Raw genomic sequence first — 21,094 nt, 5'->3', positions numbered from 1 at the left:
TCGCCCACCACAGTGGGCTCAGGTTCCCTTACAGTGGGCTTGGGTTTCTGTTCTTGCTCAATTTTGTTTCCCAGATGTGCTTGCTTCTGTCGAGTTAAAAAGCATCCCTCTCACCTCATGTGATGGCCAGCTTGAAGTCAGCAACTTTTACTTCTCTACAGTTGAAAACTCCCAAGAACACATCTCCCCCCATCAATGCTCTCAAAACAAAACATTTCCATGGACCTCCTTAGCAATTGTGTTTGGAACTAAAAGCTCTTTGTTTTGCTTCTGGTTTCAAACTGTCAAAATCCCAGAATTTCCCACAAAACAGACACAACGGGAAAGAGAAGCAGCGGTGCCGCTAACCCAACTCCATGCTCTCTTTCTCTTCCTGCACTTCTGAGCTGCCAAATGAAGAATCTCTGACATGAAACATCGCAGTGTTCCCATTTGTCTTTTTTTATCAGCCAGAGCTAGCTGGGGAATTTGACTGAAATTTGCAAGTCATTTCAGCATTCTCCTAAACAGCATTTTTTAGCCCCTGCATATTTTGTTCAGCTCTACCCCACCTCTGCCTCTCAGTTCTTTTTCTTTGGCCATCACACCAGGTTTCCAGCTTTTTTCCTCCCCTCCCTTTCTATTTATTTTATCACTCCCCAAAGGAACAGAAGGGGTTTGTCACACTCAGCTATTTCTTCCCAGCCATGCTGTGGCAAGTCTTTTATTCTCCCGACAACATCATCCCTCCCCCGGTGCTCCTTTCCCACCTGCTGCGACGGGATCTGCAGTAGGTGACTGACTCCTTCTCAGAGCCAAAGCCAAGTTGTGAGTCAGGTTGCAGAGCAGAGTAGCCCGTCATTTCCCTGTACCCATCTCTCATGCTCAGAGGAATGCAGCCTCCTACATAGAGCCTGGGAATTGTTAACGCATTTCCTGAAGCTTTACAACTGTGAGTCATTGCTCAAAGTAACTCTTCCAAGCTGCAAATTCAGGGTCAAATCTTCATCTGGTGTACGTGCCCCCTCCTCCCCAGCTCCCACTGAAATGAAAGGCACCGTGCTTTCATTTAAATATTTGAAACTTTTATCTTCTTGGTATTTTCCAAGATCTCTCAGCAGTGCCTTCTCAGCCACATTTGTCCCATACTGTTCAGTGAGGAACTGGACCCCCAGATATAACATTGCATCTTGCAATGTGCTCTACAGAACTGGGTGCTCTCTTTCAGGTATCTCTGTGGTGCCTGCATCTCCTGTATCTAAGCAGCTCTCCGTCATTTTCCTCTGCAGAGTCACAGCCGCTCTGTGTAGAAGAGGAACACTATTACCCCTATTTGCCATGAGATGTGGAGGTTGCTGTCCACATTGCATTTTGGAGGGCATCCTAAGGCTACCTTCCAAACCATGTTCACTCTCCATGCAGACTATGAGCACGGAAAGGTTTCCATGCCCCAGACATGGCTAGCAAAGACACAACCCCCAGAGCAGATGGCTTAGTGTGGTATTAAGAGCTGGTCATGAGGATTGTAGATAGCCAGTGCTCCCAGTGCTGTTTTGAGAGCTATACAGACATCACCACAGAGACTGATGACCTTTTGATCCTGGGACACAAAGGGAACACGGTTACTCCACATCCTTTGCTTTACAAGGAAATCTTTAATGCCATGGGTCAAAAGCAGCATCTTTCATCAGGTTTTCAAAGCACCTCCCAAAGGTGTAGGTAATGCAAAGTGCCATGCTGCTGTGGCAACATATCCAGATAAGATGTTATATTAAAACTGTGAATCGCTTGGGGGTCTCCAGAGGTGCTAAACTGGTGTTGGCCTGTCCTGGTTCCAACACAAATACACAGTTTGGTTCCAGTTCCACTTCTGCTGGATAAAGCTCTCCTTGCTTCCTGCCTTACTAAACTTGTGTGCAACGTGGTTGTGCAAGGTAGAAAATCTCCCCTTCCCACCACACCAGCTACGGCAGAAGTACACCAGCTGAAGTACCACATACAGTGAATCTGACTGGTAACGTGCAAGCGAACTATGGCATCCCATCAATAAAAATACAAGATACTGTTGTCTGTGCACGTTCCAAAACAAATAACATTATCTTAAAATGCAAGTCACTGTTATAACAGATCTGTTTATTTACACAAATGCCTTAGCTGAGCAGCTCTGTGTTTAGAAACTTGTATTCAATTCCTCCTGGGAAACAAACCCGAAAGATGCTGAGTATCAGGCAATTTAAAGTTAAACACCAGTGAACCCATGAAAAATCTAAAAGGCTGAGCAGCCTGGAGTTGGTAATATAGAGAATTAAATAATTTGTCCTGAGACCCATCAGAACCCAGACAAGGCTGGGCATCCCTGGGCTGGAATGACTGCAATTTGCCTGTACCATTGCACCGCCCGGTTACCTTGGGCCGTTAACAGCCTGAGAGTCTGCATACTTTCTTTTTGTCTGGTGTAGGAGTACCTTCTGCAGCATTGCTCCTGTGGAGCTGCCAGCGTCTTCCTCAACTCGTACCAAGACGTGAAGACGTTTTTTGCTGGGAGGAGCAGACCTCACAGCCTCTTGGTTCAGACTGGAAACCCTTCTGATCTTTCCATCATCCCAGAAATAGGAGCGAACGCTGAAAAGCTGAACAGCTGCAATGGTGAGTTCAAATACCTCTAACCTGCCCTCCTGCTTGCCACCAGTTGGTGAAATAAGGTGACCGGCAGCTTCCTTTTCCCTAGGAAAGAGATGGGAACAGAGCAAGGCGTTAGTGGAACTAAACCTTAGCTGGAAAGCTGAGAGATGCGTTTTAAAATGCTTTGTCTACACCTAGGATTTTAACGCTGCTTCACACGTGTGAAGCAGGACTTTTTGCTCTGCAGCTGTGGCTACAAAGATTAGGACAAATGCGTTATAAAATGGGTCTCACTTTTGGAAACTTAGCATGCCTGAACGGGTCCATTAGTGGAGCCCCTCCATGCGGCTTTAAAATCCCCCCAGCCAAGGTAGGATTTGATCTAAGATGGAAAGCCTTATGCCTGTTGTTAGTCTCCTGCCCTCTCAAGCAGGCACAGAACACATTCCTGGAGGATGACTTATTCTATAGACCAAGTGGAAATAAGCCCCAGCTGCAAAGCTTGGATCCAGAGACCAACTTTTCCAGAAGGCTGAGAAAGACTGGGCTCAGCCTACTGATGATAAAGCCAGCTGAAAAGTCTGGATCCAATGTTAGATGTGAACCAGCCCACTAAGCGAGGCTGATCAGTTTATTTCAAACCTTGGACTTCAGCCTGCCTCTAATACCTGGTGAAACGCAGAACATCAACACACCTCCTAGCAGGATTGAGTCAGAGTGTAAATGGTCTTTGGGATCTCTAGTGCCGAGGCTCAGAAATGCTCTTTCCTGGCAGTTTCAGAGCAGGCCTGGAAGGAAAATAAGACCATGAGGAAGCCATTAGAAAGTCCTGCCGTAGTCAGACACTTTATTAGAGCATTTACCTTCTTTCCACTGCAGTGTGGCATGAAGACACATGGGGTCTCATCCCATCATTAAGTCCTTAGGGTTCTCATCCCATCTGGAGTTGCAGCTTGCTGGCAGCACTGCCCAGAGGCTGTCCTAGCAGGACACTGCTGAGAAACGTGAGCAACTCCTTGCATTTCATTGCAGGAAGCGAGAGATACCCGGAATCAGGAAACAGCCAGCCGATGGTGGGGCTCAGGAAGTCGTCAAACAATAGGAACAACAAGGAGAATGAGTTCAGAGAAGCTGGTAGTATGGCTGAGGGACAGGCTTTTCCGTCAAAGGACCCTGCAGTAAAAAAGGTGAGTGATAAGCTTGGAGCCAGACTCCGAGTGGGACCTGTTGGGAGAAGCAGGGAGAAGTTCTGCTCAGGCAGATCAGAGTGGAGTGCCGGGAGAACAAGCCAACCCTGTCTGCTACTAAATGGGGCCGGGGCAGTGAGGGCCAGGGTGCTCTGTGCCTCTGCTCCCAGCCTTAAATGAAGACAACGGCTATGTCTTTATGCCAGGAAAGGCACAAACAGAGCACTGGTGCAGGGGAGAGGAGCACTGCAGACAGCAGCATGGGCTTTAGCCCTTGCTAATTCCAGGTAACTCAACACGTGAACTCTGTCATAAGTATCTTTGCTACTGCTGCTAGCGAGATTAAACCAAGCACGCATTCATTACCACATATAAAAGTTTCAGTGGGTCAATCCTTAGCTGGCAACACTTATTACCAGACTGGCAGCCTATCAGTGCAATTAGCTGCAATCCCCAAAGCGTGTTTCAGGGAAAACGTGTCGCTGAAGTCCAAGGGAGCCAGGACGAATGCTTTTCCCCTCCCTTTCTTTCCCACTGTTTGTGGCTGCCTCAGCACTTTCAGGTTCCGGTGGGGATCAGAAGTGCTGAAATGCCAGGGCAGAGGCTCTAATCAGAGTATTCCCGGCCCAACAGGAAAGAGGAAGGAGTAGGTCTCTCACGGGAAAGACCTTCTCATGAAATTTCCTCCCCAAAGTTGCAAATAGGTTGCAAACAGTTCGATGAATTTCAGAAACCAAATCAAGGCTGAATCCTGAAAGGTGCTCCATGCTCTGGCTTGTGTCCAGCCAACTTCTGGAGTATGAGCATTATTTTAAGCACATGGGAAGCCCTGATGACTTCACAGGACTGCAGAATCAAGATCCGCACTCTTTAAACTGAATCCTCGTGCTCCTTTGTTACACCACACCTTAGTATTGTCACTTAGTATTGCATTTTGTACCCTGAGCATGAAATGCCCCATTTACTTCTACAGTGCGGGTACTGTATGGGAATCCTGCTACACCAGTCCCCAGGCTACTAGGTGCTATACACATGAACTGGCAGTCTAAATACAAAAGAGAGAGATTATCACACACGTGAGGGACTGAATCATAAAGAGATAAAGGACTTGACCAAGGCTACGGGTGGACTCCAGGGCAGAGCTGAGAACGGAGCCCAGTCTGTTCCCAGCACTGTGAGATGGTCTCGCTGTCGTGTTATTAATGTATTTGCCTTTTGTTTTTAGGGTCTGGACGTCAGCAAGAACATCTCGGTATGTACTGCCTTTGCAGAATATAACTTGTACCTGCATTATCATGGACCGAGCCCCTGTAGTACACAGCATTATACATGAACAAAAGAGGTTCACTGACCCCCGAAGTTTACTATCAAAGTAACAGACGCATATGTATTATGACTTACTGCATGTGGTCCGTTGTTCTCCCACCCCCACTGCAGACAACAGCGAGCTAGCCTTCAGGAACAGGCAACGGCTCAGGCTTGCTGTGGTATTAGCAGGGCTTGCTTTTCTGGGACACCACCAGCACAAGGAGGGACTAACTGCTGAGGCCTCCAAAACCTGTCCACAGCATACATTAATCCTAGTAGTAAACACAAAGGTTTGCTATTTCCATGAGTAAACAGTCTCACTTACGGGCAATTAACTCAATAGCACAGAAACTGGTGTTGCAGTTTTCAGCTGAGCCCGTGCCCTCATCTGAAGTTTTGAACTGAAAACTCAGCAGAGCTCCAAGCAGAATTGCCGCCATAGGCTCTGCCTGGGCTGGCGCGCGCGGCTGGGCAGCCGCCAGGTTGTGCTCCCAAGGTGGCCCCGACTCGTGGAGTAATGGCTCTGCTGGTGGCACAGTGGGAAGGCACCTCGGGACAGGGCAGAACAATGCCCCGAACGTGACAATGGTTTGAGAACTTCACTGAAATGGGAACCGTTTCTCCCCATTACGCTAGTCCTGAGGCATGGTCTTTTTTGTTCTGTTCCTAAGGTTTTCCAGCCATTGCTTTAGGAAATTTAAAACAATGTAGCAAAAAAACATGAAATTTTTTGATGCATGGCTCCTTTTCAGTTCATGAGTCCAGATGAGCTCAGCCCAGAGAGAACAAACATTAGGGAGGGCCTCGTGAGACTCCCTGACCTCCTGATAATCTCTATTACCATTTCAAATGGGAGTGCCCAATAGCTGTGGCTTGCGGAGGTGACAGGGAGACAAAGGCTTGATCTCTTCTAATTCATGGTCCACAAAAGTCACCACCTTGAAAAGGGCTGATACCAATGCACCTGGCCTAACAGAAAGGAGAAGGGAGTCAAGCTGTTTTATTTGGGTTGTTTTTGTTGTAAAGGCCCCCCTGGGTGCATGTGAGTAGGTAGGAAACCAAACCGATCTTTTCCTTTAGTACAGTATAACAATGAGGTAAAACGTGCCTTTAGGCAGCTACTCAGCCCTCACCAGTGAAGCGCACTCACTCTGAAACCTTAAGTCAGAAAGAACAGCAGGGTCCTAGACACGGAAATGTTACCAAACAAAATACAAAAAGGATGGTGTTACTGACAGTTGTCCCATCCTGTCTCATTGTGTCCTATACAGGTACAGGCTGGCCACTGGGCATCATTGCAGGGTGTTAAAAATTCTTTTGTGGGACCTGACTCTTACCTGTCCGAAATAAAGAAGCTCCCCTCTTCCTACCACCCTGGAGTACCCCAAAGTATCATATGTTGGCCAGATGAGGTCTGCCAGCAACAAGCCTCTGGTCCTTCAAGTTGTGGTTTCTTTTTGCTCCCTAGGGTGAGAGCCATGCTTGGGGGAGAATGAGAGATCTTATGAGGAAGACACGGCTGAGAAACCAGAACAAGCTGGGGCTGTCCTCCGCTGCTCTGAAGAGGTCCTGCCCACAGTTGTACAGGTAAGGCAGAGCTGTGGGAGACTTGCACTTAGTGTTGGGAGGAGGTGGTGCGAGATTTACCTCTGGTTGTTGCTGGCCGGAGAAGACCCCTCCTTACCTTCTCTCCATTGCATGTGGTGGTCCTGGCCAGCACAGCCATTTGCTTCCATAGTGCCTACGTGCTCCAAGATCCCAACTGGATAATGTTACCTGTATGAGAATAATGGAAACATTAGGGTCCCTAGAAGACGGTGCTTATCCCCAACAGGGCAAGGGGATGTTGACAATTAGCCAGAGCCATTCTATAGTCTAATTATTTGTCTTTCTGCTCCCTCCTAAGCATTACAGTCAAGGTTAACACTCTCCTCTGTCCACCTTCACACCTTTCATCCAGTGGAACAGTAACCCCTATTGCATTTGATGTGTGATGGGACAGTCAGGATCAGCTGGAAGGTTTCCTGTCAGAGGAAGGGGAGATGAAATTTGCTGAGCGTGTGCTCATGGGTGGGACCGGCTTGTTGCTGTAGATGAACATTTGGATCAAGCATGAGGTCTTATTTCTATTAAGAGATCCATGCTGGTCCCCTGGGCAAGTTTGTCTACCAGGCTAGTTACAGCCTGGCCTCTGAGCTAGACACGCACCACACACTATATCTGAGGTGATGACAGTGCTGCCAGCTACCCCTTGCACAGATACTCCCCGTGCGCTTGCCAAGTCCTCCCAGCTGGTCTGGTGAATTTGGGGTGTTTGTGTATATAATCAGGTAACAGGAAGAGCCTGGGTATCTTACTCACCAAAGCAGGAACATTACATGGAGCTGTGCACCTCCCTGTGTTTTTTCAGCTGAGGTCTCAGTAACCTTGAGCAGAACAGCTCAAGTGTGCTTAAGCCCTCCTCAGGTTTTAGAGGGGGTGATGGTGGGGAAACAGCAGTTGTTTAAGCACTCAGGAATGTTCCATTGTTCCCCTTAGACAGCCTGTACCTACCTTACAAAATGCATAAGAGAACTGGGAATCTTGTAATTACAGCTGGGAAAAAAAACCCTCTGTAGTTCATGGAGTGATTTTTCCAGCTGGGAAAAGCTTGGTTGGGGCCCAAGCACACGTAACAGGCGAGCTTCCTCCTATTGTTTGGGAAACTGAAAGAAACACAAAGCAGAAAGAGATCAAACAGTTCCATCTAAAATAGATGGTGAACCAGCTGGGGAAAAAATACAAACTCTTGTGAACCTTCCCTCTAAACCTGAATAGAACCAGGACTTTATTTGGGTTTCAGAAAAGTCCTGTCTCTGTAACCTCCCGCTTGGCCCTTTCTCTGCAGCACTGAGGACACTGCCAGTGCTCCCTGCATGAGAATTGCAGGCTAGGTCCTCAGCTGGCTAAATCAATGTACTTCCAATGAAGGGCCAGCCCAATAGCTCCTAACAGAAATAGCTTTTACTACTTTCACACATATGCTGGACAACTACTACTGTCATGGAAACGCCGTACAAGATGCCAAACGGATGATTTTTCACCTGGCTGTAACTGGGCAGCCCCAGAGATCTTGTACGCTGATTTTTCCAGGCTGCTTTCTGCAGCTGATGACTGGCTTTCTCTTTTCTTTCACTAACTTTCTTTTCCCGTATATCTACATAAAACCCTTGCCTCTACTCATGCCCCTTATCTCCCTCCATTTCCTCTTCTCCTGCTTCCCAGCACTTATTCCCCAGCCCTATCTGTATTTGCTCTTGCTCTTTTTACCCCACACCCTGCAATAGCAATGCACTGACGCTGGGCTTTTCACTGGTGCCTGGAAAAGCTGGGCACCTTGCTCCTATGGCATTTTGGATACGTAGTCCCCCTCAGGCTCCTTCGAAATAAAAAGTTAGGCTTAGTGGACGACAGCCCTGCAAATGCTGCTGGACAGAAAGCCAGACCCTTACTACAGCAGTACCAGAACGGTAAAGCAAGAAAGTCTCACCTGTCTGCAGCTCTTGGCAAAGCAAACGTTGAAGCCCTGATACTCTCAGCATTTAAAGCCACTGTCTTTATCATAATTTATGAAACATGTTTGTCCTGGCTCCTGGTCCTGTTTGTACATGCAGGCATATGGAATTGGCTGGCTTTTGCTTACCCGGGCTTCCTTGGCTTCAGAGACATCTCCCAAGGTCTCGAACTGGAACAGGTTGGAGCCTGGTACCCTGTATTAACATACAGCTCTGAAGGAAGCAGATTTGTTGCTTTTGACACCCAGTCCCACTTGAGTCATTTGGGCAATTAGAGAAAATCTCTTTGTTTTTGTTTTTGTAACTAGGTCAAAGCAAATCCCCTTTTGTGCTCCCACTCTGCATATGATGAATGATCTGCTCCAGGGCGGTTGTTTTGTTTTTCTTTTCTGTCTTTTTTTAACATCCACAAAAGAATTCTCATAGTAGAGAGAGAACTTGGTTCTTCCAGCGGGAGAGAGGGGTGCCTGCCAAGGTAAACATACTGGCACAAGACTTGGTGGTTTGTCATACATTGTTCTAGACAGGCTCAGGTTTTCATTTCATTTTCTTTTTCCTGCTAGTACGTTTACTCCCGCAAAGCAACATCTATTTTGTGCCAAGAACCAGAACAGGCTGATGAATGACTTGATAGTGGTGCTATGAACTTAAGCAGCACATGGACCTGGATCTGACCTATGGCAGGAAAAGTAGATTTCTTCCCCAAATCATTGCAGAATGATCCCTCCACAAAGAGCAAGGAACTTACTTCCAGCTCAAATGACCCCCAAGACAAGAACTTTTTGCCTTTCCACTGTGACTGGTTTTAGGGACAGAAAACTGTTCTCAAATGATAGTGGAGCATCATACGGTCAAATACTTGCCCTCGTTAAACAATTACAGTCTGATGCTGCTTTGAACGGTAAGGAGAGAATCCAGCCTGGCTTGTGAAAGCTGGGCTGCAAATTCTGCAGGAGCCTACGTTGATCAATTTATTGGCTGTACGTTGCCACTCCATCTGACATTATAAAATGTGTGAGGTTGTCTCTGGCTAGAATGGTGTTACAAATGATACCCAAAAATCCAGGGTCAAGGAGGAGTGCATTAGCACCTTCATATCGTTTTTCCTTACTTTCCCTAGCTCCCTTTGAGGACAGACAGTCCTTAACAGATGGACAGACGTCTCAGTCTGAGGACAGACTGAGACGTCCAGTCTCCCGCTACTTGCCGTGACTGCTGCCGGGAAGCAGAACGGCCCAGCAGTTGTTCCAGCCCTGGCAGAGATACAGAGGCAGCCATCTCAATGAAAGCAATTGTGCAGGAGCTTTTCTGATGCTATCCCCAACCCCTTTCCAGGGCAGGATCTAATTTGGGAAGCTTTGCTTTTTTCTTTGCGCAAGCGCACCCTGTCATTCCTGTGCAGCCACATCTACCCGTGTATCTATGGGAGCTGCAGCTTTAATGCAGCTGTGTGGGAATGAGCTAACCTCAAATTACGATATCTTTCATGGTAAGGATGCTAGTTTCAGTTTGACAGCCACCAAAAGCTTGCTGCTGTATGACGACTACTTTGTGGTTAGGGTGAAGTAAGTTAGGAAGGACAATGCAATTCTAACATTACAAAAACCCATCTTCGGTATTGTATAGCAAGGGCTGAAAAGGGCCCTAGAGCCTCAGATTCAGGTCTGAACGCTGCTCTTCACATGGGAAACTGCTACCAAGGGAGATCTCTGCACTCAGGGTTGAGAAGCAGCCAGAGAATTAAAGAATAACATCAAGGCAGAAGTTTGACCATTCCGCTGTAAAAGAATTAAGAGCTGAACAAAAATCGGACAACATTTAGATTAAAAAGCAAACAAATTAGTAGCTGGCAAAATAAAGAGTCTGCACCGCATCAGTCAGGACTTTGAGTTGAAAAATTTTTCAAATCAAGGATTTGAAGTAAATAGCTATTATTATTTGAAATAAATAGCTATTAGCTATTTATTTTCTGTAAATAACTTTGAAATATTGCATTAAAAAAAACCCAGAACTACAGCTTTTCTTTCTTAAACAGCAGCTATTTTTAAAAAGTGTTCCAAAAGGTTTGTCTTTCATAAGTCTCCTAGAGGCCTGAGCTAACTAAGCCATTACAACCAAACAGGATGCATTACACTTCTTTAAATCGTATGCAATAAGTAACGAACAAAAAATTAAGCTGGAGGCAGTCCACAGCAGCTAGCTTAGGGTTGTTCTTCAAAATGTCTCATTTCCTACTTACTGCTTCAGGCCAGAATTTTTAACTTCCCTGTGACATTCACCCACCAGTCTCTCCCCCTCGCTTCCAGCTAGGCAGAAAATACTGGTTACTCTCAACAAAATGATGTTTATGTCCTTCCATTACATTGTGACTCCATGTCAAGTGCTGCATTTTGTAGCTCTCTTTTTTTGGATGCTACCACAAATATTTGGACAGCGTCTGTTTTGGAATTTCAGACTGGAGAGGGGGAAGCTGCTTTGGGTGCAGCTTGGATGTTGGGTACATATGCACAGCATACTAATGCTAAAAACACAGCCATGCGTTCTGACCGCTGTCAACTTTAATTGTATTTTTCCATTTGTTAAGGCCAGATATTATGTCTTCGGAGCTGAGGAAAACTGAGAGGAACTCCATGATTGTTCTGGGGCAGAATACAAAGAATGAAAACATATGGCCTTTCTGATAACCTGGGTCAAATGGAACAAGGTAAAATAAGTAAAGCAGCAGGTATTTCTTTGTGGGTTGGGGGTGGTGGTGTTTGCCTCTTCTCAGCACAGAAATGAGACAGTTCCCTCATCCAGACATGCTCCAACATGCAAGGACAGTCACATTTTTGAAGTTCAAATTATATGGATTTATGCCAGCTGAGGATTGGCCCATGTGCCTTCATTTTAATAGTCCCCCACTTTTTTTTTTTTTTTAAATACAAACACAATTTAAAGGCGTCTGTAGTCGTATAGACCACATCATGCAGCCTTTTTACAGAAAGTACAGCAGGAAATTCATTTATCTGCAGTCAGTCAAAAGACTCTCAAATAAAAAGCCAACCAGATGTCTTGGGAAAGAGACAATCTGCCCATAACCAAGACTAAAAGAGAACCAGGCTCAGCCCCAACTCAGCCCATGGGTTAACTGCAGAGAAACCCTTTCTAATCTCTCACATTCATTGCATGTTTCTGTTTCAGAAAGGCGAAGTAGGAACACCAATGGACACGAACCCAAGAACCCCAGGGTTACTTTGTGCAACCTGCATCCATAAGGTTGGTAGATTCTGCTGGAGATGGTGGTGGAAAGAGGGAAGGGGGAGGTTGAGAAGGGTCTGTGGACAGATGCATGCTCAGCTACGTACCGCTTCACTTCTGAATCTGAAGTATACTTACAAAAGTCAAGCCACAGATGAAAATTGCTGTTAGCATCCTGGCAACATAACCAACAGAGACTTTTAAGTAAGATTTGGAAATTCTTCCTCCTCACTGGGTTTGGAACAGAATTACCTGAAGCATTGAAGCTTTTAAATTATCATTGCTTTCTGGGGACCTTCTCCAGCTGAAATAAACTTAAGCTTTATGGGACACAGCAGCATCTAGAAGAGTGCCAGGGACTCCTTGCCTGGTGCAGAAGTGGCTGTTGGAAGGACAGACTCCTCCCTCTTGGGGGGGGGTTGAGTTGCAGTCTCTGCTTGTCCCCAACACGGCTCCTCCCTTCAGAAGAGCATCTGGCCAGCTGTGCCATTTTACTGGAATCCAACAGGAAAACCAAGTCTGTAAAGCCAAGACTTCCTACGAGGCCATTCCTGAATCCACCACTAGCTTCCAATCCTGTGGGCCTGCTCCTTCTGCAGACAGAGGCCCCTCGACTCCGGTGCTACCCTACAGAGAAGGTGGCATCGTGCAGGCTCATCGCAGAGACCAGAGCGAGGGGCACTGCGGGAATCAGCCTTTCGAGAGACTGGAGGGTGCATCCAAGGCAACACCTCCGCTTCACCAGGCAGCCCAGCTCTTGTGCCATCAGTCTTTTGCAGGGGGGAAACCAGGCTTGAATTCCTACTTTTAAGTTACAAGTTAAGTCCTCTGGCTGTGCAGGTGGGGGCCCAACGCTGTAGGTGGGGTAGTCGCGCTGCTGTACGGCTCAGCCTGTGCTCTCTCTGCTGGGAAAAGGCAAGAGGGAGAGCAGAGCTGCAAGGAAGAGTTATTCCAATACATACACCCTTAATAAGCTGCTGCTCTTTTGGGCCACATTAACAACTGCGTAACACTGACCGTGTTTGGTGGCTGCCTTATTGCCACACGTCCACTGATTCCAGACTCAAGGGACAGGCAGCGCATGCTTCTGAAGGTCCCATGGTTGCAGTGGTCTCTGCACACCAGCTCTTACTGGTACTAGCACAATAATTAATCCACATGGAGTAAAGATTTAAACAAACCAGCTTTGCCTCTTATTAAAAGATTATTCTACCCCCTAAATGACAATATAATTGCAAGTCAAGCAATCGCTGTTTAAAAATCCCTCCCCAACCCAAACTTGCCTGGGAACCAAGATTTGAGAAGCTAGCAGAAATGGATCAACTTCAGCAGACTTAGCCTTTCAGTAACAGACACTTCCCCCTTGCTTACCCGGATCAGCTGGAGCCCTTGGAGTCCTCAAAACCAGAGCAGGATCTCTTCTGAGATTCAAAATACCCCAGCCATGCTCTCCCAGGGCAGCTGTAGTTCGCAGGGGTGAGCGAAGTCAGCAGCCCAGGGCTGGTGCTCCAAGTACTCAGAAGGGTTGTTACTGTTACTTAGTATCTCCAAAAAACCCCCAAACAATCAAAAAAACCCCAGACACCCCAGTCTGTGCTGACTCAAAGTTAGGACCCTGTAGTAGGTGCTGTGTTTAATGTTTCAGTTATAGCTGCTGCTGCGGGAACTTGGTTATTCACTGTGTATCTTGCTAGCTTCATCCAAAGCTAGAAAGATTTATAACTTGATTATTCTGTGAATAGTCTGTATATCTCCATAAATACAGGGGACTAAAATCCATTATCCCTCCAGCTTTACAGAGACTGTAAGGAATGTGAATCAGTGCAAACTGAATTTAAAGTGTTTTAAGACATAGCATTGTGAACTGGTATTCCCCACCATCACCTCCAGTTACATTATAGGTTTGTTTTTTTCTTTTAAACTAAAATGAACTAGCACTCTTTTTTATTATGCATTATATGAAATATATTCATGTATTTTCAGAACTAAATATATTTATAACATGTAACATACTGTATAGTTCTCCACTTCAGGATGCATTGTAATACAAGCATAAGAAATTTAAATAAAAGCATCACTTGCTATAATTGTTTTCAGATATTTTATTAATGAACACCTGGGTTGTAGTATAGCAACTGCCACACATTTAAGGTTTTAGGTAAGCATAGCTGGTCAAGAAAGGAGTCATTGCCTCCAAGCTTTTAAAGAACTTTTTTAGCTCTGGCGAAGAAGCAAGTTTGTTCTTTTGAGGCTGGTGCTGTTCTCAAAGATCCAGAGGACGAGGAAAGCCTTTGGAAAGTTCAGATATGGCTGAGCATGGATGTTCATTTTGAACAGCCCTGTATTAGGTGCTGCTGGGCTTTGCTTCCAAAGCCGCAGAGTTGGCAGAGGCAGCAGGGCAGCACACACCACTTCCAGAGGAAAGGGTGAAGGCACTGAGGACAGAGTGTGCTGATGCTCAGCATTGGGGTTTCTTTCTGAAAATCTGGGTTCATTAGCAGCACCGCACAACAGCCTCAACTGACAGGCGTTAGCTGGCCTCAGGGCTGCTTTTCCTCAGTTTCTCCTTCATTCACAGCCCACGGCACCCCCCTGGACAGAGCAGCTTTCCTTCACCTGCAGGAGTCTAAGCCAGTGTCTACAGCAACCCACACCACCTTTAGTTCAGCTGTATAACAAGGCAGTATGGAGTGAAGCTAAAGAGGGTGCTGACACAAGAAGTCACAAGCAGTTACTCAAAAGAAAGTAAAGGAGAAAAGTCAATGAGACCCAACTAAAGAAAGTAGAGGCCTAGGAAAAAAAAAAGCCAGAAATCCACCTGTGAAGGTAGAAGGAAAAGAGTGCATTTTTGCAGGAGAGAAAATTGCAGAACAAAGCAGCAATGAAAGTCACACCCCGGTGGAGAAGGAGAACAGGCTAGGAAGAGGGGGACAATGCACCAGAGGAGGAGACCTCTGCGTTGCCTAGCTTTCAGCCCACACCAGCACTCACATCCCACCATTGCTCATGCCCTTCCCCTCCTGCTAGGGACCAAATAGCAAGCCTTAAGCACAGAAGACTTCTCACAGAGTGGGTAAGGGAATTAAGTTCACTTCTCTGCTCACCCACCTCCACTTATCACTGCATGTGCCCTACACTAAGCAGCAGGTCCATTACAGCAAGATCCAGCTCTGCACCAGAAGGAACAGTCCCTGCAGGGGAATCTACCTGCTCCCCAGAGACTACATGCCCAGAGCTCCCTGCCACTTTGGGACAGTTCAACAACCCCACGGAGGGCAGCAGGGAGCAGCCGGGCAGGGACTCTCCTCTCCTAGCCCCTTCAGCCTCCACACAGGCATCTAAGCTCTCTAAGCAAATATTTGTCTGCCTTACTGAGGCATGGGAAGACTCCAGCAGCAGCAGCAGCAGCCAGGAAGGTGTTTAGATCTTGGCTAGCACACACAGTTAAGAGTAGTGCCAGAGCACCCTGCCTAGTGTATTGAAAAGGTGTGGTCTATATTACTCCTCTAATTGCCCAGTTAATTAACATTACAGACAGCTGCTAAAGACTTGTCGTAAGGCACATTTGAGTTTACACTCTGCTTTCCCAGAGCTCCACCTGTACCAAGGCCATTTAGTTGCCAGAGGTCAAACAGCCTCCTCCTTTAGGGAGTGCCTATCTCCAGCTGATGATTTCTCCAGCCTGTGATCTCCTTCACCCTCCCACCATATGACTTGGAGGAGTCTTATCTTTTCTTCCGATTAGATTTTAAAAGCAGGCAAGACTAAGAGCACTGGTTATCCTGGAAGTAGCAGGGAAGAGCAATTCTGCTACAAAAATCAAAACATTGTAAGATGATTCCTGAAATTTCTTGTTGGAGTAAGAAAGGAATTAAAAAGCAGTTCCCACTGCCTGTTAACACCTTCCAATCACACAGTATTGGCAGAAGCCTATTAAATAGAACAATATCTGCTACCTCAAGCAAGATACTGTTCAGTTATTTTCTTCCATGTATGTAAGAGCTGCTCTTCCCCTTTAAAAGGTCCCTAAGCAATATGATTAAGACTACTCCCCTGTCTTTTAACAGAGGGGATTTCTAATCAAGCCTGTGGGAGGAAAAGAGAAAAAAAAATATTTTTCCTTCCCCTCAAGTGTACTTGCTTAAGGACTACCCCATCAGCTGTAAGGGGGCCTCAGTGTGAGCGCAAGCACAGAGCTCCCCCAGCCTGGGCAGGAAGGGGGGTGCTGGAGCCCCTTTCCACCTCTACCATCAGGAACATTTTGCTGGACTGTTTTTGCCCAGGACCTCAGGAAGCTGAGAGTGATCCTGCTCAGCTGCTGTGACTGTCCACACCACACTGAACTGCTCCTGATGCTCAGAACAGGAAGTTTCATTTCTCATCTCAAAAAAGCACATCCATGGCACTGTTATTCCAACAGCGGTGCCAAATTAGCTTTAATCCGAGAGCTTTGAAGACTCCTAACTGTCTACTGTCACATGAAGGTTTAAGACTCATCTTTAAACCAAGTTTGAATTTTTTTTTCCTGGAGTTCAAACCACCTAGGCCCTTTGATTTTTTCAGTTGGAATGAAGTTTCCCTCTTCTCATCCTCCAGAAGAAGTCCCACCTACCCTTTTTTGTTTCCAGAGCAAGAGAAGTAGGTTCACATACAGCATCATTAGGAAGGCCCATTTGCGCAGTGCTTTGCCATCCCTGCCTCCAAGGCCTGCCACATGAGCACAGCCCCGACTTACCTAGTGAGCTCAGGGGCAAGTTCCCAGCTCCTCTGCACAGTGAAATACCAGCTCTGCATCCCCAAAGGAGAAGCAGCTGCAGGATTTGCTTTTAATTAGTTTTGCTGCACTTGTACTCAGTGTTTGAGAGGGATCCAAGATAAGTACTTCTGAAGGCCACCTTAGCCACTGACAGAAATGCAAGACACCACCCAGCATCAGCCCTGTCTCAGTCTGCAGCTTCCCAGCAGCCCAGGCCATGACAAGAGCTCCCTCTTGACAGCAGCAGGCAGTTAACACTAATCTCAGAGCAGAATAATAGCCAAAGTGAGATGGATTCAGAAAAACAACATTTGGAAAGCTCTCTCACAGACATCAGGATAATTTTTGTCTTGCAAACAAAGGCTTACAGCTAGGGTCCCCAAGGCACACTCTTGTTCAACCCTGCGTGCTCTGCTCCAGGGAGAAGGAGTCCCACAGACCAAGTGGGTTTGACAGCCACTTTATTGCAATACATTGATTTCATGCATTACAGGCACCTTCCCTTGCCACAGCACAGCAGCCACAAGTACCATACACAGAGCTGCCCCTGTTGCCGCAGCAGCAAACCCCAGAGCCCAGGGGGCTGCAGCATGCAGAGCTGTTCCTGTGGGGGGACAGAGGCCCAGTTAACACTCCCCCAGTGAGACACAGGGAGGCCTTAGGGGCTCAGTCTTTCTGCAGGAAAGACTTAGATCAGCCCCCTTCCCCAGCCTGGCTATGCTGGGCTGGCATGCTTACCAAGGCCATCCTTGGCTGTGTCCCATCTTAGCTCATCCTGGAGGAAAATCACAGGGCCTTTGCTGGAGACACGGGACGCATCGTCCTGAAGAGGATGCTCAGCACTCCTTTTACCCCCTACAGAGCAATATAAAGGTTTTAGGTGAGAAGATGTATAGCCCTGAAAGTCAGCAAACTTTGTCCAGGTCAGCTTCTCAACACATGAGAAGCTCTGAAGGCCAAGCTTTCCATGTGAGTCAACACAGAATTAAGAGCCTATGAAGGCCTCTGCCTTTGTGGCATAAGGGCAAGGGCCCTTCCTTAGTGGAAAGGAACCAGAAATGCCTTGTCAAGCTGTCCATGGCTCGAGGGCCCTAGTCCATAGCCTACATGTCCTCCTACCCCCCAGCTTGGAGGCTAGACCCTTGTCCCTCTGGATGGGGAAGCAGGAGGGTAGGACGCTTACTGGCTCTAACAGGACAAGTGGTGGTGCAGGACTCCTGTACAGACCGGTGGCACACTGAAGCACTGCAGTGCAGGTACACCTAGAAAGAATGGAACACAGCCTGGAATCACTTAGGCAGTATCTGTAGACAGGTAATATCCTGGTGTGGTGCATTGACCCCAGCCAGCAGCTAAGCACCCACACAGCCACTTCCTCACTCCCCCTACCCTGCCCCAGCAGGGTGGGGAGAGAGTAGGAAGAACAAAAGCAAGAAAACCCATGGCTGGAGAGATAAAGACAGTTTGATAAGTGAAGGAGAGGGAAGAACAAAACCAAAGTACAAGTGATGCAAAGGCAAATCATCCACCCCGCTCCCACAAGCAGACTGATGCCCAGCCAGTCTCTGAGCATCAGCTACATTGGAAGACAAAATCCTCCAGTGTTTATTGCTGAGCATGACATCATACAGCATGGAATACCCCTTTGGGCCAATTTGGGTCAGCTGTCCCAGCTCTGCTGCCTCCCAGCTTCTATCCTACCCCATGCCTACTCACTTGGGGTTGAAAACAGCAGAGCTAGGAGAAAAAGCCTTGATGCTGTGCAAGCACTATTCAGCAAATAGCTAGAACATTGGTGTGTTATCAACACTGTTTGAGCCACAAATCCAAAAACACAGCACCATGTGGGCTGCTGTGAGTATAGTTAACTCCATCCCACCCAGACCCAGTGCACCTAGTAACAGGAGGGAGAAGGCAGAAAGATTGCTTTGGCTTGCTTCACATGCAGGCTGTAGCCTTGGAGCCCTCTGCTGCAAGGCAGCTTTGATACCTTTACCATACACCTTCGAACTCTGTCAGATCTGGCACTACAGCATTTCTCCCTGACACCTGCGACACAGCTGTCCAAGCACCACTACACTGGTGACCACTGCTAGGTACAGCTGGGACCAGTTTTGAGTATTAATTGATCCCAGGAGCACTGAGCAAACAGTACAAGGCATGGTGAACTTCATGTGACTTAACTGCTCAGAAGCTCATGAGATTCAGAGCTCAGATGCTTCCCAGGTACCAAAAGCTATTTTGGCCAAGAAATTTAGTTTAGAGAATATTGATTATATTAGTTAGAGCACACACCCTAAGCTAGTGCAACAGAACAGCTTAGGCAGCAAGCTAGCACTTGCTTAAGTAGACCTACCCTTTCAGTAGTCTCATTTTCTGTCACACCCCTCCAGTGAAGCATTTAACCTCTACCACATTCGTCTCAGGAATAGAATTTCTTGCATCAACCTCTCCCCTCCTGTTTCAGGAGGGGATTTTCCTAGTCTTTGCCCCCCACCCCCCAAGGAGGCCAACAATCTCATAGTTATGAAGTGGTTCTCATTGCTCACACATGTTACTTGTCCTCAATAGGAAGCTAAGCAACCCCGACAGCATCTTACCAGCCCAGAGAGCATCTCTTGGGAAGTGGAGTCCACAAAGGTGAATGTGTAGAGGGTGAAACGCTGGTAATGAGAGGGGAACAGTAGTCCTGAGGCAAGATTCAGAGGTACCAGCTGTGTCTGATAGTTGTCCCCTGCATAAGGGCACCTGAGAAGGAGAGGCCAGCAGTGAAAAAAGTGCAGGTCGTTCCCCTGATCCAAAGCCATTTACAAGTCACTTACCCATCCACCAAAACAGGCCACTGCAACCGTTGCTGGGGATTGCTACTTGGTGTGGCCCAGCAGTGGTGCAGGACTAAAACCAAGTCAGGGTCTGTTCTCTGAAGGATCTTGACTTCTGCATAAACAGGGTCTCGCAGAGTCTTCACAACAGGATAGTCGCTGTCAGTATAGTAGGAAGTATAGCTTCCATCTGGGACAGCAGAAACCCAAGAGCCATTTTAGAGCAGGAACAAACAGAAAGAGGCAACCCGAGAGCATCCTTTATAGCCATGTCAGTAAGTTCCCACCATGGCAGGGAAGAAGCAGTGCTGGGTTCACCCATCAGTACTCCCTTATTACTCAGCAGAGACCAGAGCCCTGCACCAAAGAGGCTTGAGCAAGTCCTGCAAACCTTTCATACCTGAGGCAACGCGCAGCTCCAAGGACAGAGGACCTGGCTGGGACACAGCAGGGAGTGGTGGCAATGTGAAGACCTGAACACTCAAGGGAACGAAGCTCCCAGTGATGGAGTAACTGCAGCGGACATGTAACCTGGTGGGACAGGAAAACCCCAGATCAGGCAGATAAGAAAGGTCACTCTGATATCTCTTTTCTTCAAGATGGCAATGTAATCTGCTTTAATTAGTCATATCCCCGATCTTTCCTCCAACACTGCCTTTTAACAAATACTTGAAATTCTCTTCAGAGTTCAGATTTGAGTCTGTGGAGTGTCACTAATCAGCACCAGCTTTATTCCCGCTAACTAGAGACATACCAGTCCTTAGCCTACTCCAGCGCCCTGTTATGAATTCAGAGCTTGTGACAAGGAGGAATTTCTCTAGAGACATCGAACACAGCGGCACCCAGAAACACCAGCCCCAGGGTACTACCTGAAAGTGCTATCCCTAGTGACAGAGCCAAGGCTCCCAGTCTTCACATCCCTGGATGCCACCAACTCATTCTCATATATGGCCTGGTCTCCAGTCACCTGGAATGACAGACGAGGCACTGTCACTGCAGTAAAGTCAAGCTGGATTAATGCCAGACTGGAGAACAGCATTTGGCCTCTGGAAGTCTGTAGGATGCTCATTAAGTAGCCAAAGCCACGTCAGGTTTTTCCAGGTCTGCAAGCTCTTGCTATTCCAGCCTAGTGACAGCTGCAGCTCTTACCTGAAAAGTGGTGCCACAGGCAGAGAGTGGGAACCGGTACATGACAAAGGCATTGTTTTTCACAACAGGGACACAGCCAATACTGTGGCCGCTGGCCAGTTGCACAGAGTCCAGGATAACGGGTGGCAGGGTCACATCCCGAGAGACAGCAATGGAAAACTGGCCATCTGGTGTGCAATGAGCTGTCACTGGAGGAAAAGATATAATCAGTCTTGAGCTCAGGGAGAAAAGGGATGGAAAGGAGGCTCAAACATCACAGCAGAGACAAGGCCAGCAAGTCCTGCAAGTTCTCCTGCCTGTAAGCCCCGAGGCCAGTGCTAAGCACAGCAAGACAAGTGCAACCAGCTCTAACAGCAACACTGATTCTGGCCATAAACCCAGGTCTGTTGCAATACACATGAAAGGGCTGGACACTTCAATGGGACAGAGTATTCTTGACAGCCAAAAACATAGCCCTGAGCCACCTGCAGGGTTGGT

General features: G+C 47.3%; 2 protein-coding genes across 2 annotated transcripts in view; one reads left to right on the top strand and one right to left on the bottom strand.

Moving 5' to 3' along the window:
• LOC103915568 overlaps positions 1-11,912 on the top strand; it is a 30,390-nt gene extending 18,478 nt beyond the window's left edge. Inside the window, exons 4-9 of the mRNA XM_009322409.1 lie at positions 2,439-2,625; positions 3,634-3,788; positions 5,014-5,040; positions 6,565-6,683; positions 11,235-11,354; positions 11,834-11,912. Coding sequence (XP_009320684.1) covers positions 2,439-2,625; positions 3,634-3,788; positions 5,014-5,040; positions 6,565-6,683; positions 11,235-11,331 — 585 coding nt within the window. The 3' untranslated portion in view covers positions 11,332-11,354; positions 11,834-11,912. The remainder of the gene's footprint in view (positions 1-2,438; positions 2,626-3,633; positions 3,789-5,013; positions 5,041-6,564; positions 6,684-11,234; positions 11,355-11,833) is intronic.
• Positions 11,913-17,361: 5,449 nt separating this feature from the next.
• ZP4 (zona pellucida glycoprotein 4) overlaps positions 17,362-21,094 on the bottom strand; it is a 5,189-nt gene continuing 1,456 nt past the window's right edge. The window contains exons 5-11 of the mRNA XM_009322477.1: positions 20,618-20,805; positions 20,338-20,435; positions 19,869-19,999; positions 19,469-19,658; positions 19,247-19,394; positions 17,830-17,908; positions 17,362-17,501 (exon numbers count right to left, since the gene is read on the bottom strand). Coding sequence (XP_009320752.1) covers positions 17,362-17,501; positions 17,830-17,908; positions 19,247-19,394; positions 19,469-19,658; positions 19,869-19,999; positions 20,338-20,435; positions 20,618-20,805 — 974 coding nt within the window. The remainder of the gene's footprint in view (positions 17,502-17,829; positions 17,909-19,246; positions 19,395-19,468; positions 19,659-19,868; positions 20,000-20,337; positions 20,436-20,617; positions 20,806-21,094) is intronic.

This window comes from Pygoscelis adeliae, unplaced genomic scaffold (genome assembly GCF_000699105.1).
Source record: "Pygoscelis adeliae isolate BGI_AS28 unplaced genomic scaffold, ASM69910v1 Scaffold244, whole genome shotgun sequence".
NCBI lineage: Eukaryota > Metazoa > Chordata > Aves > Sphenisciformes > Spheniscidae > Pygoscelis > Pygoscelis adeliae.
This window is presented reverse-complemented; position numbering and strand designations above follow the sequence as displayed.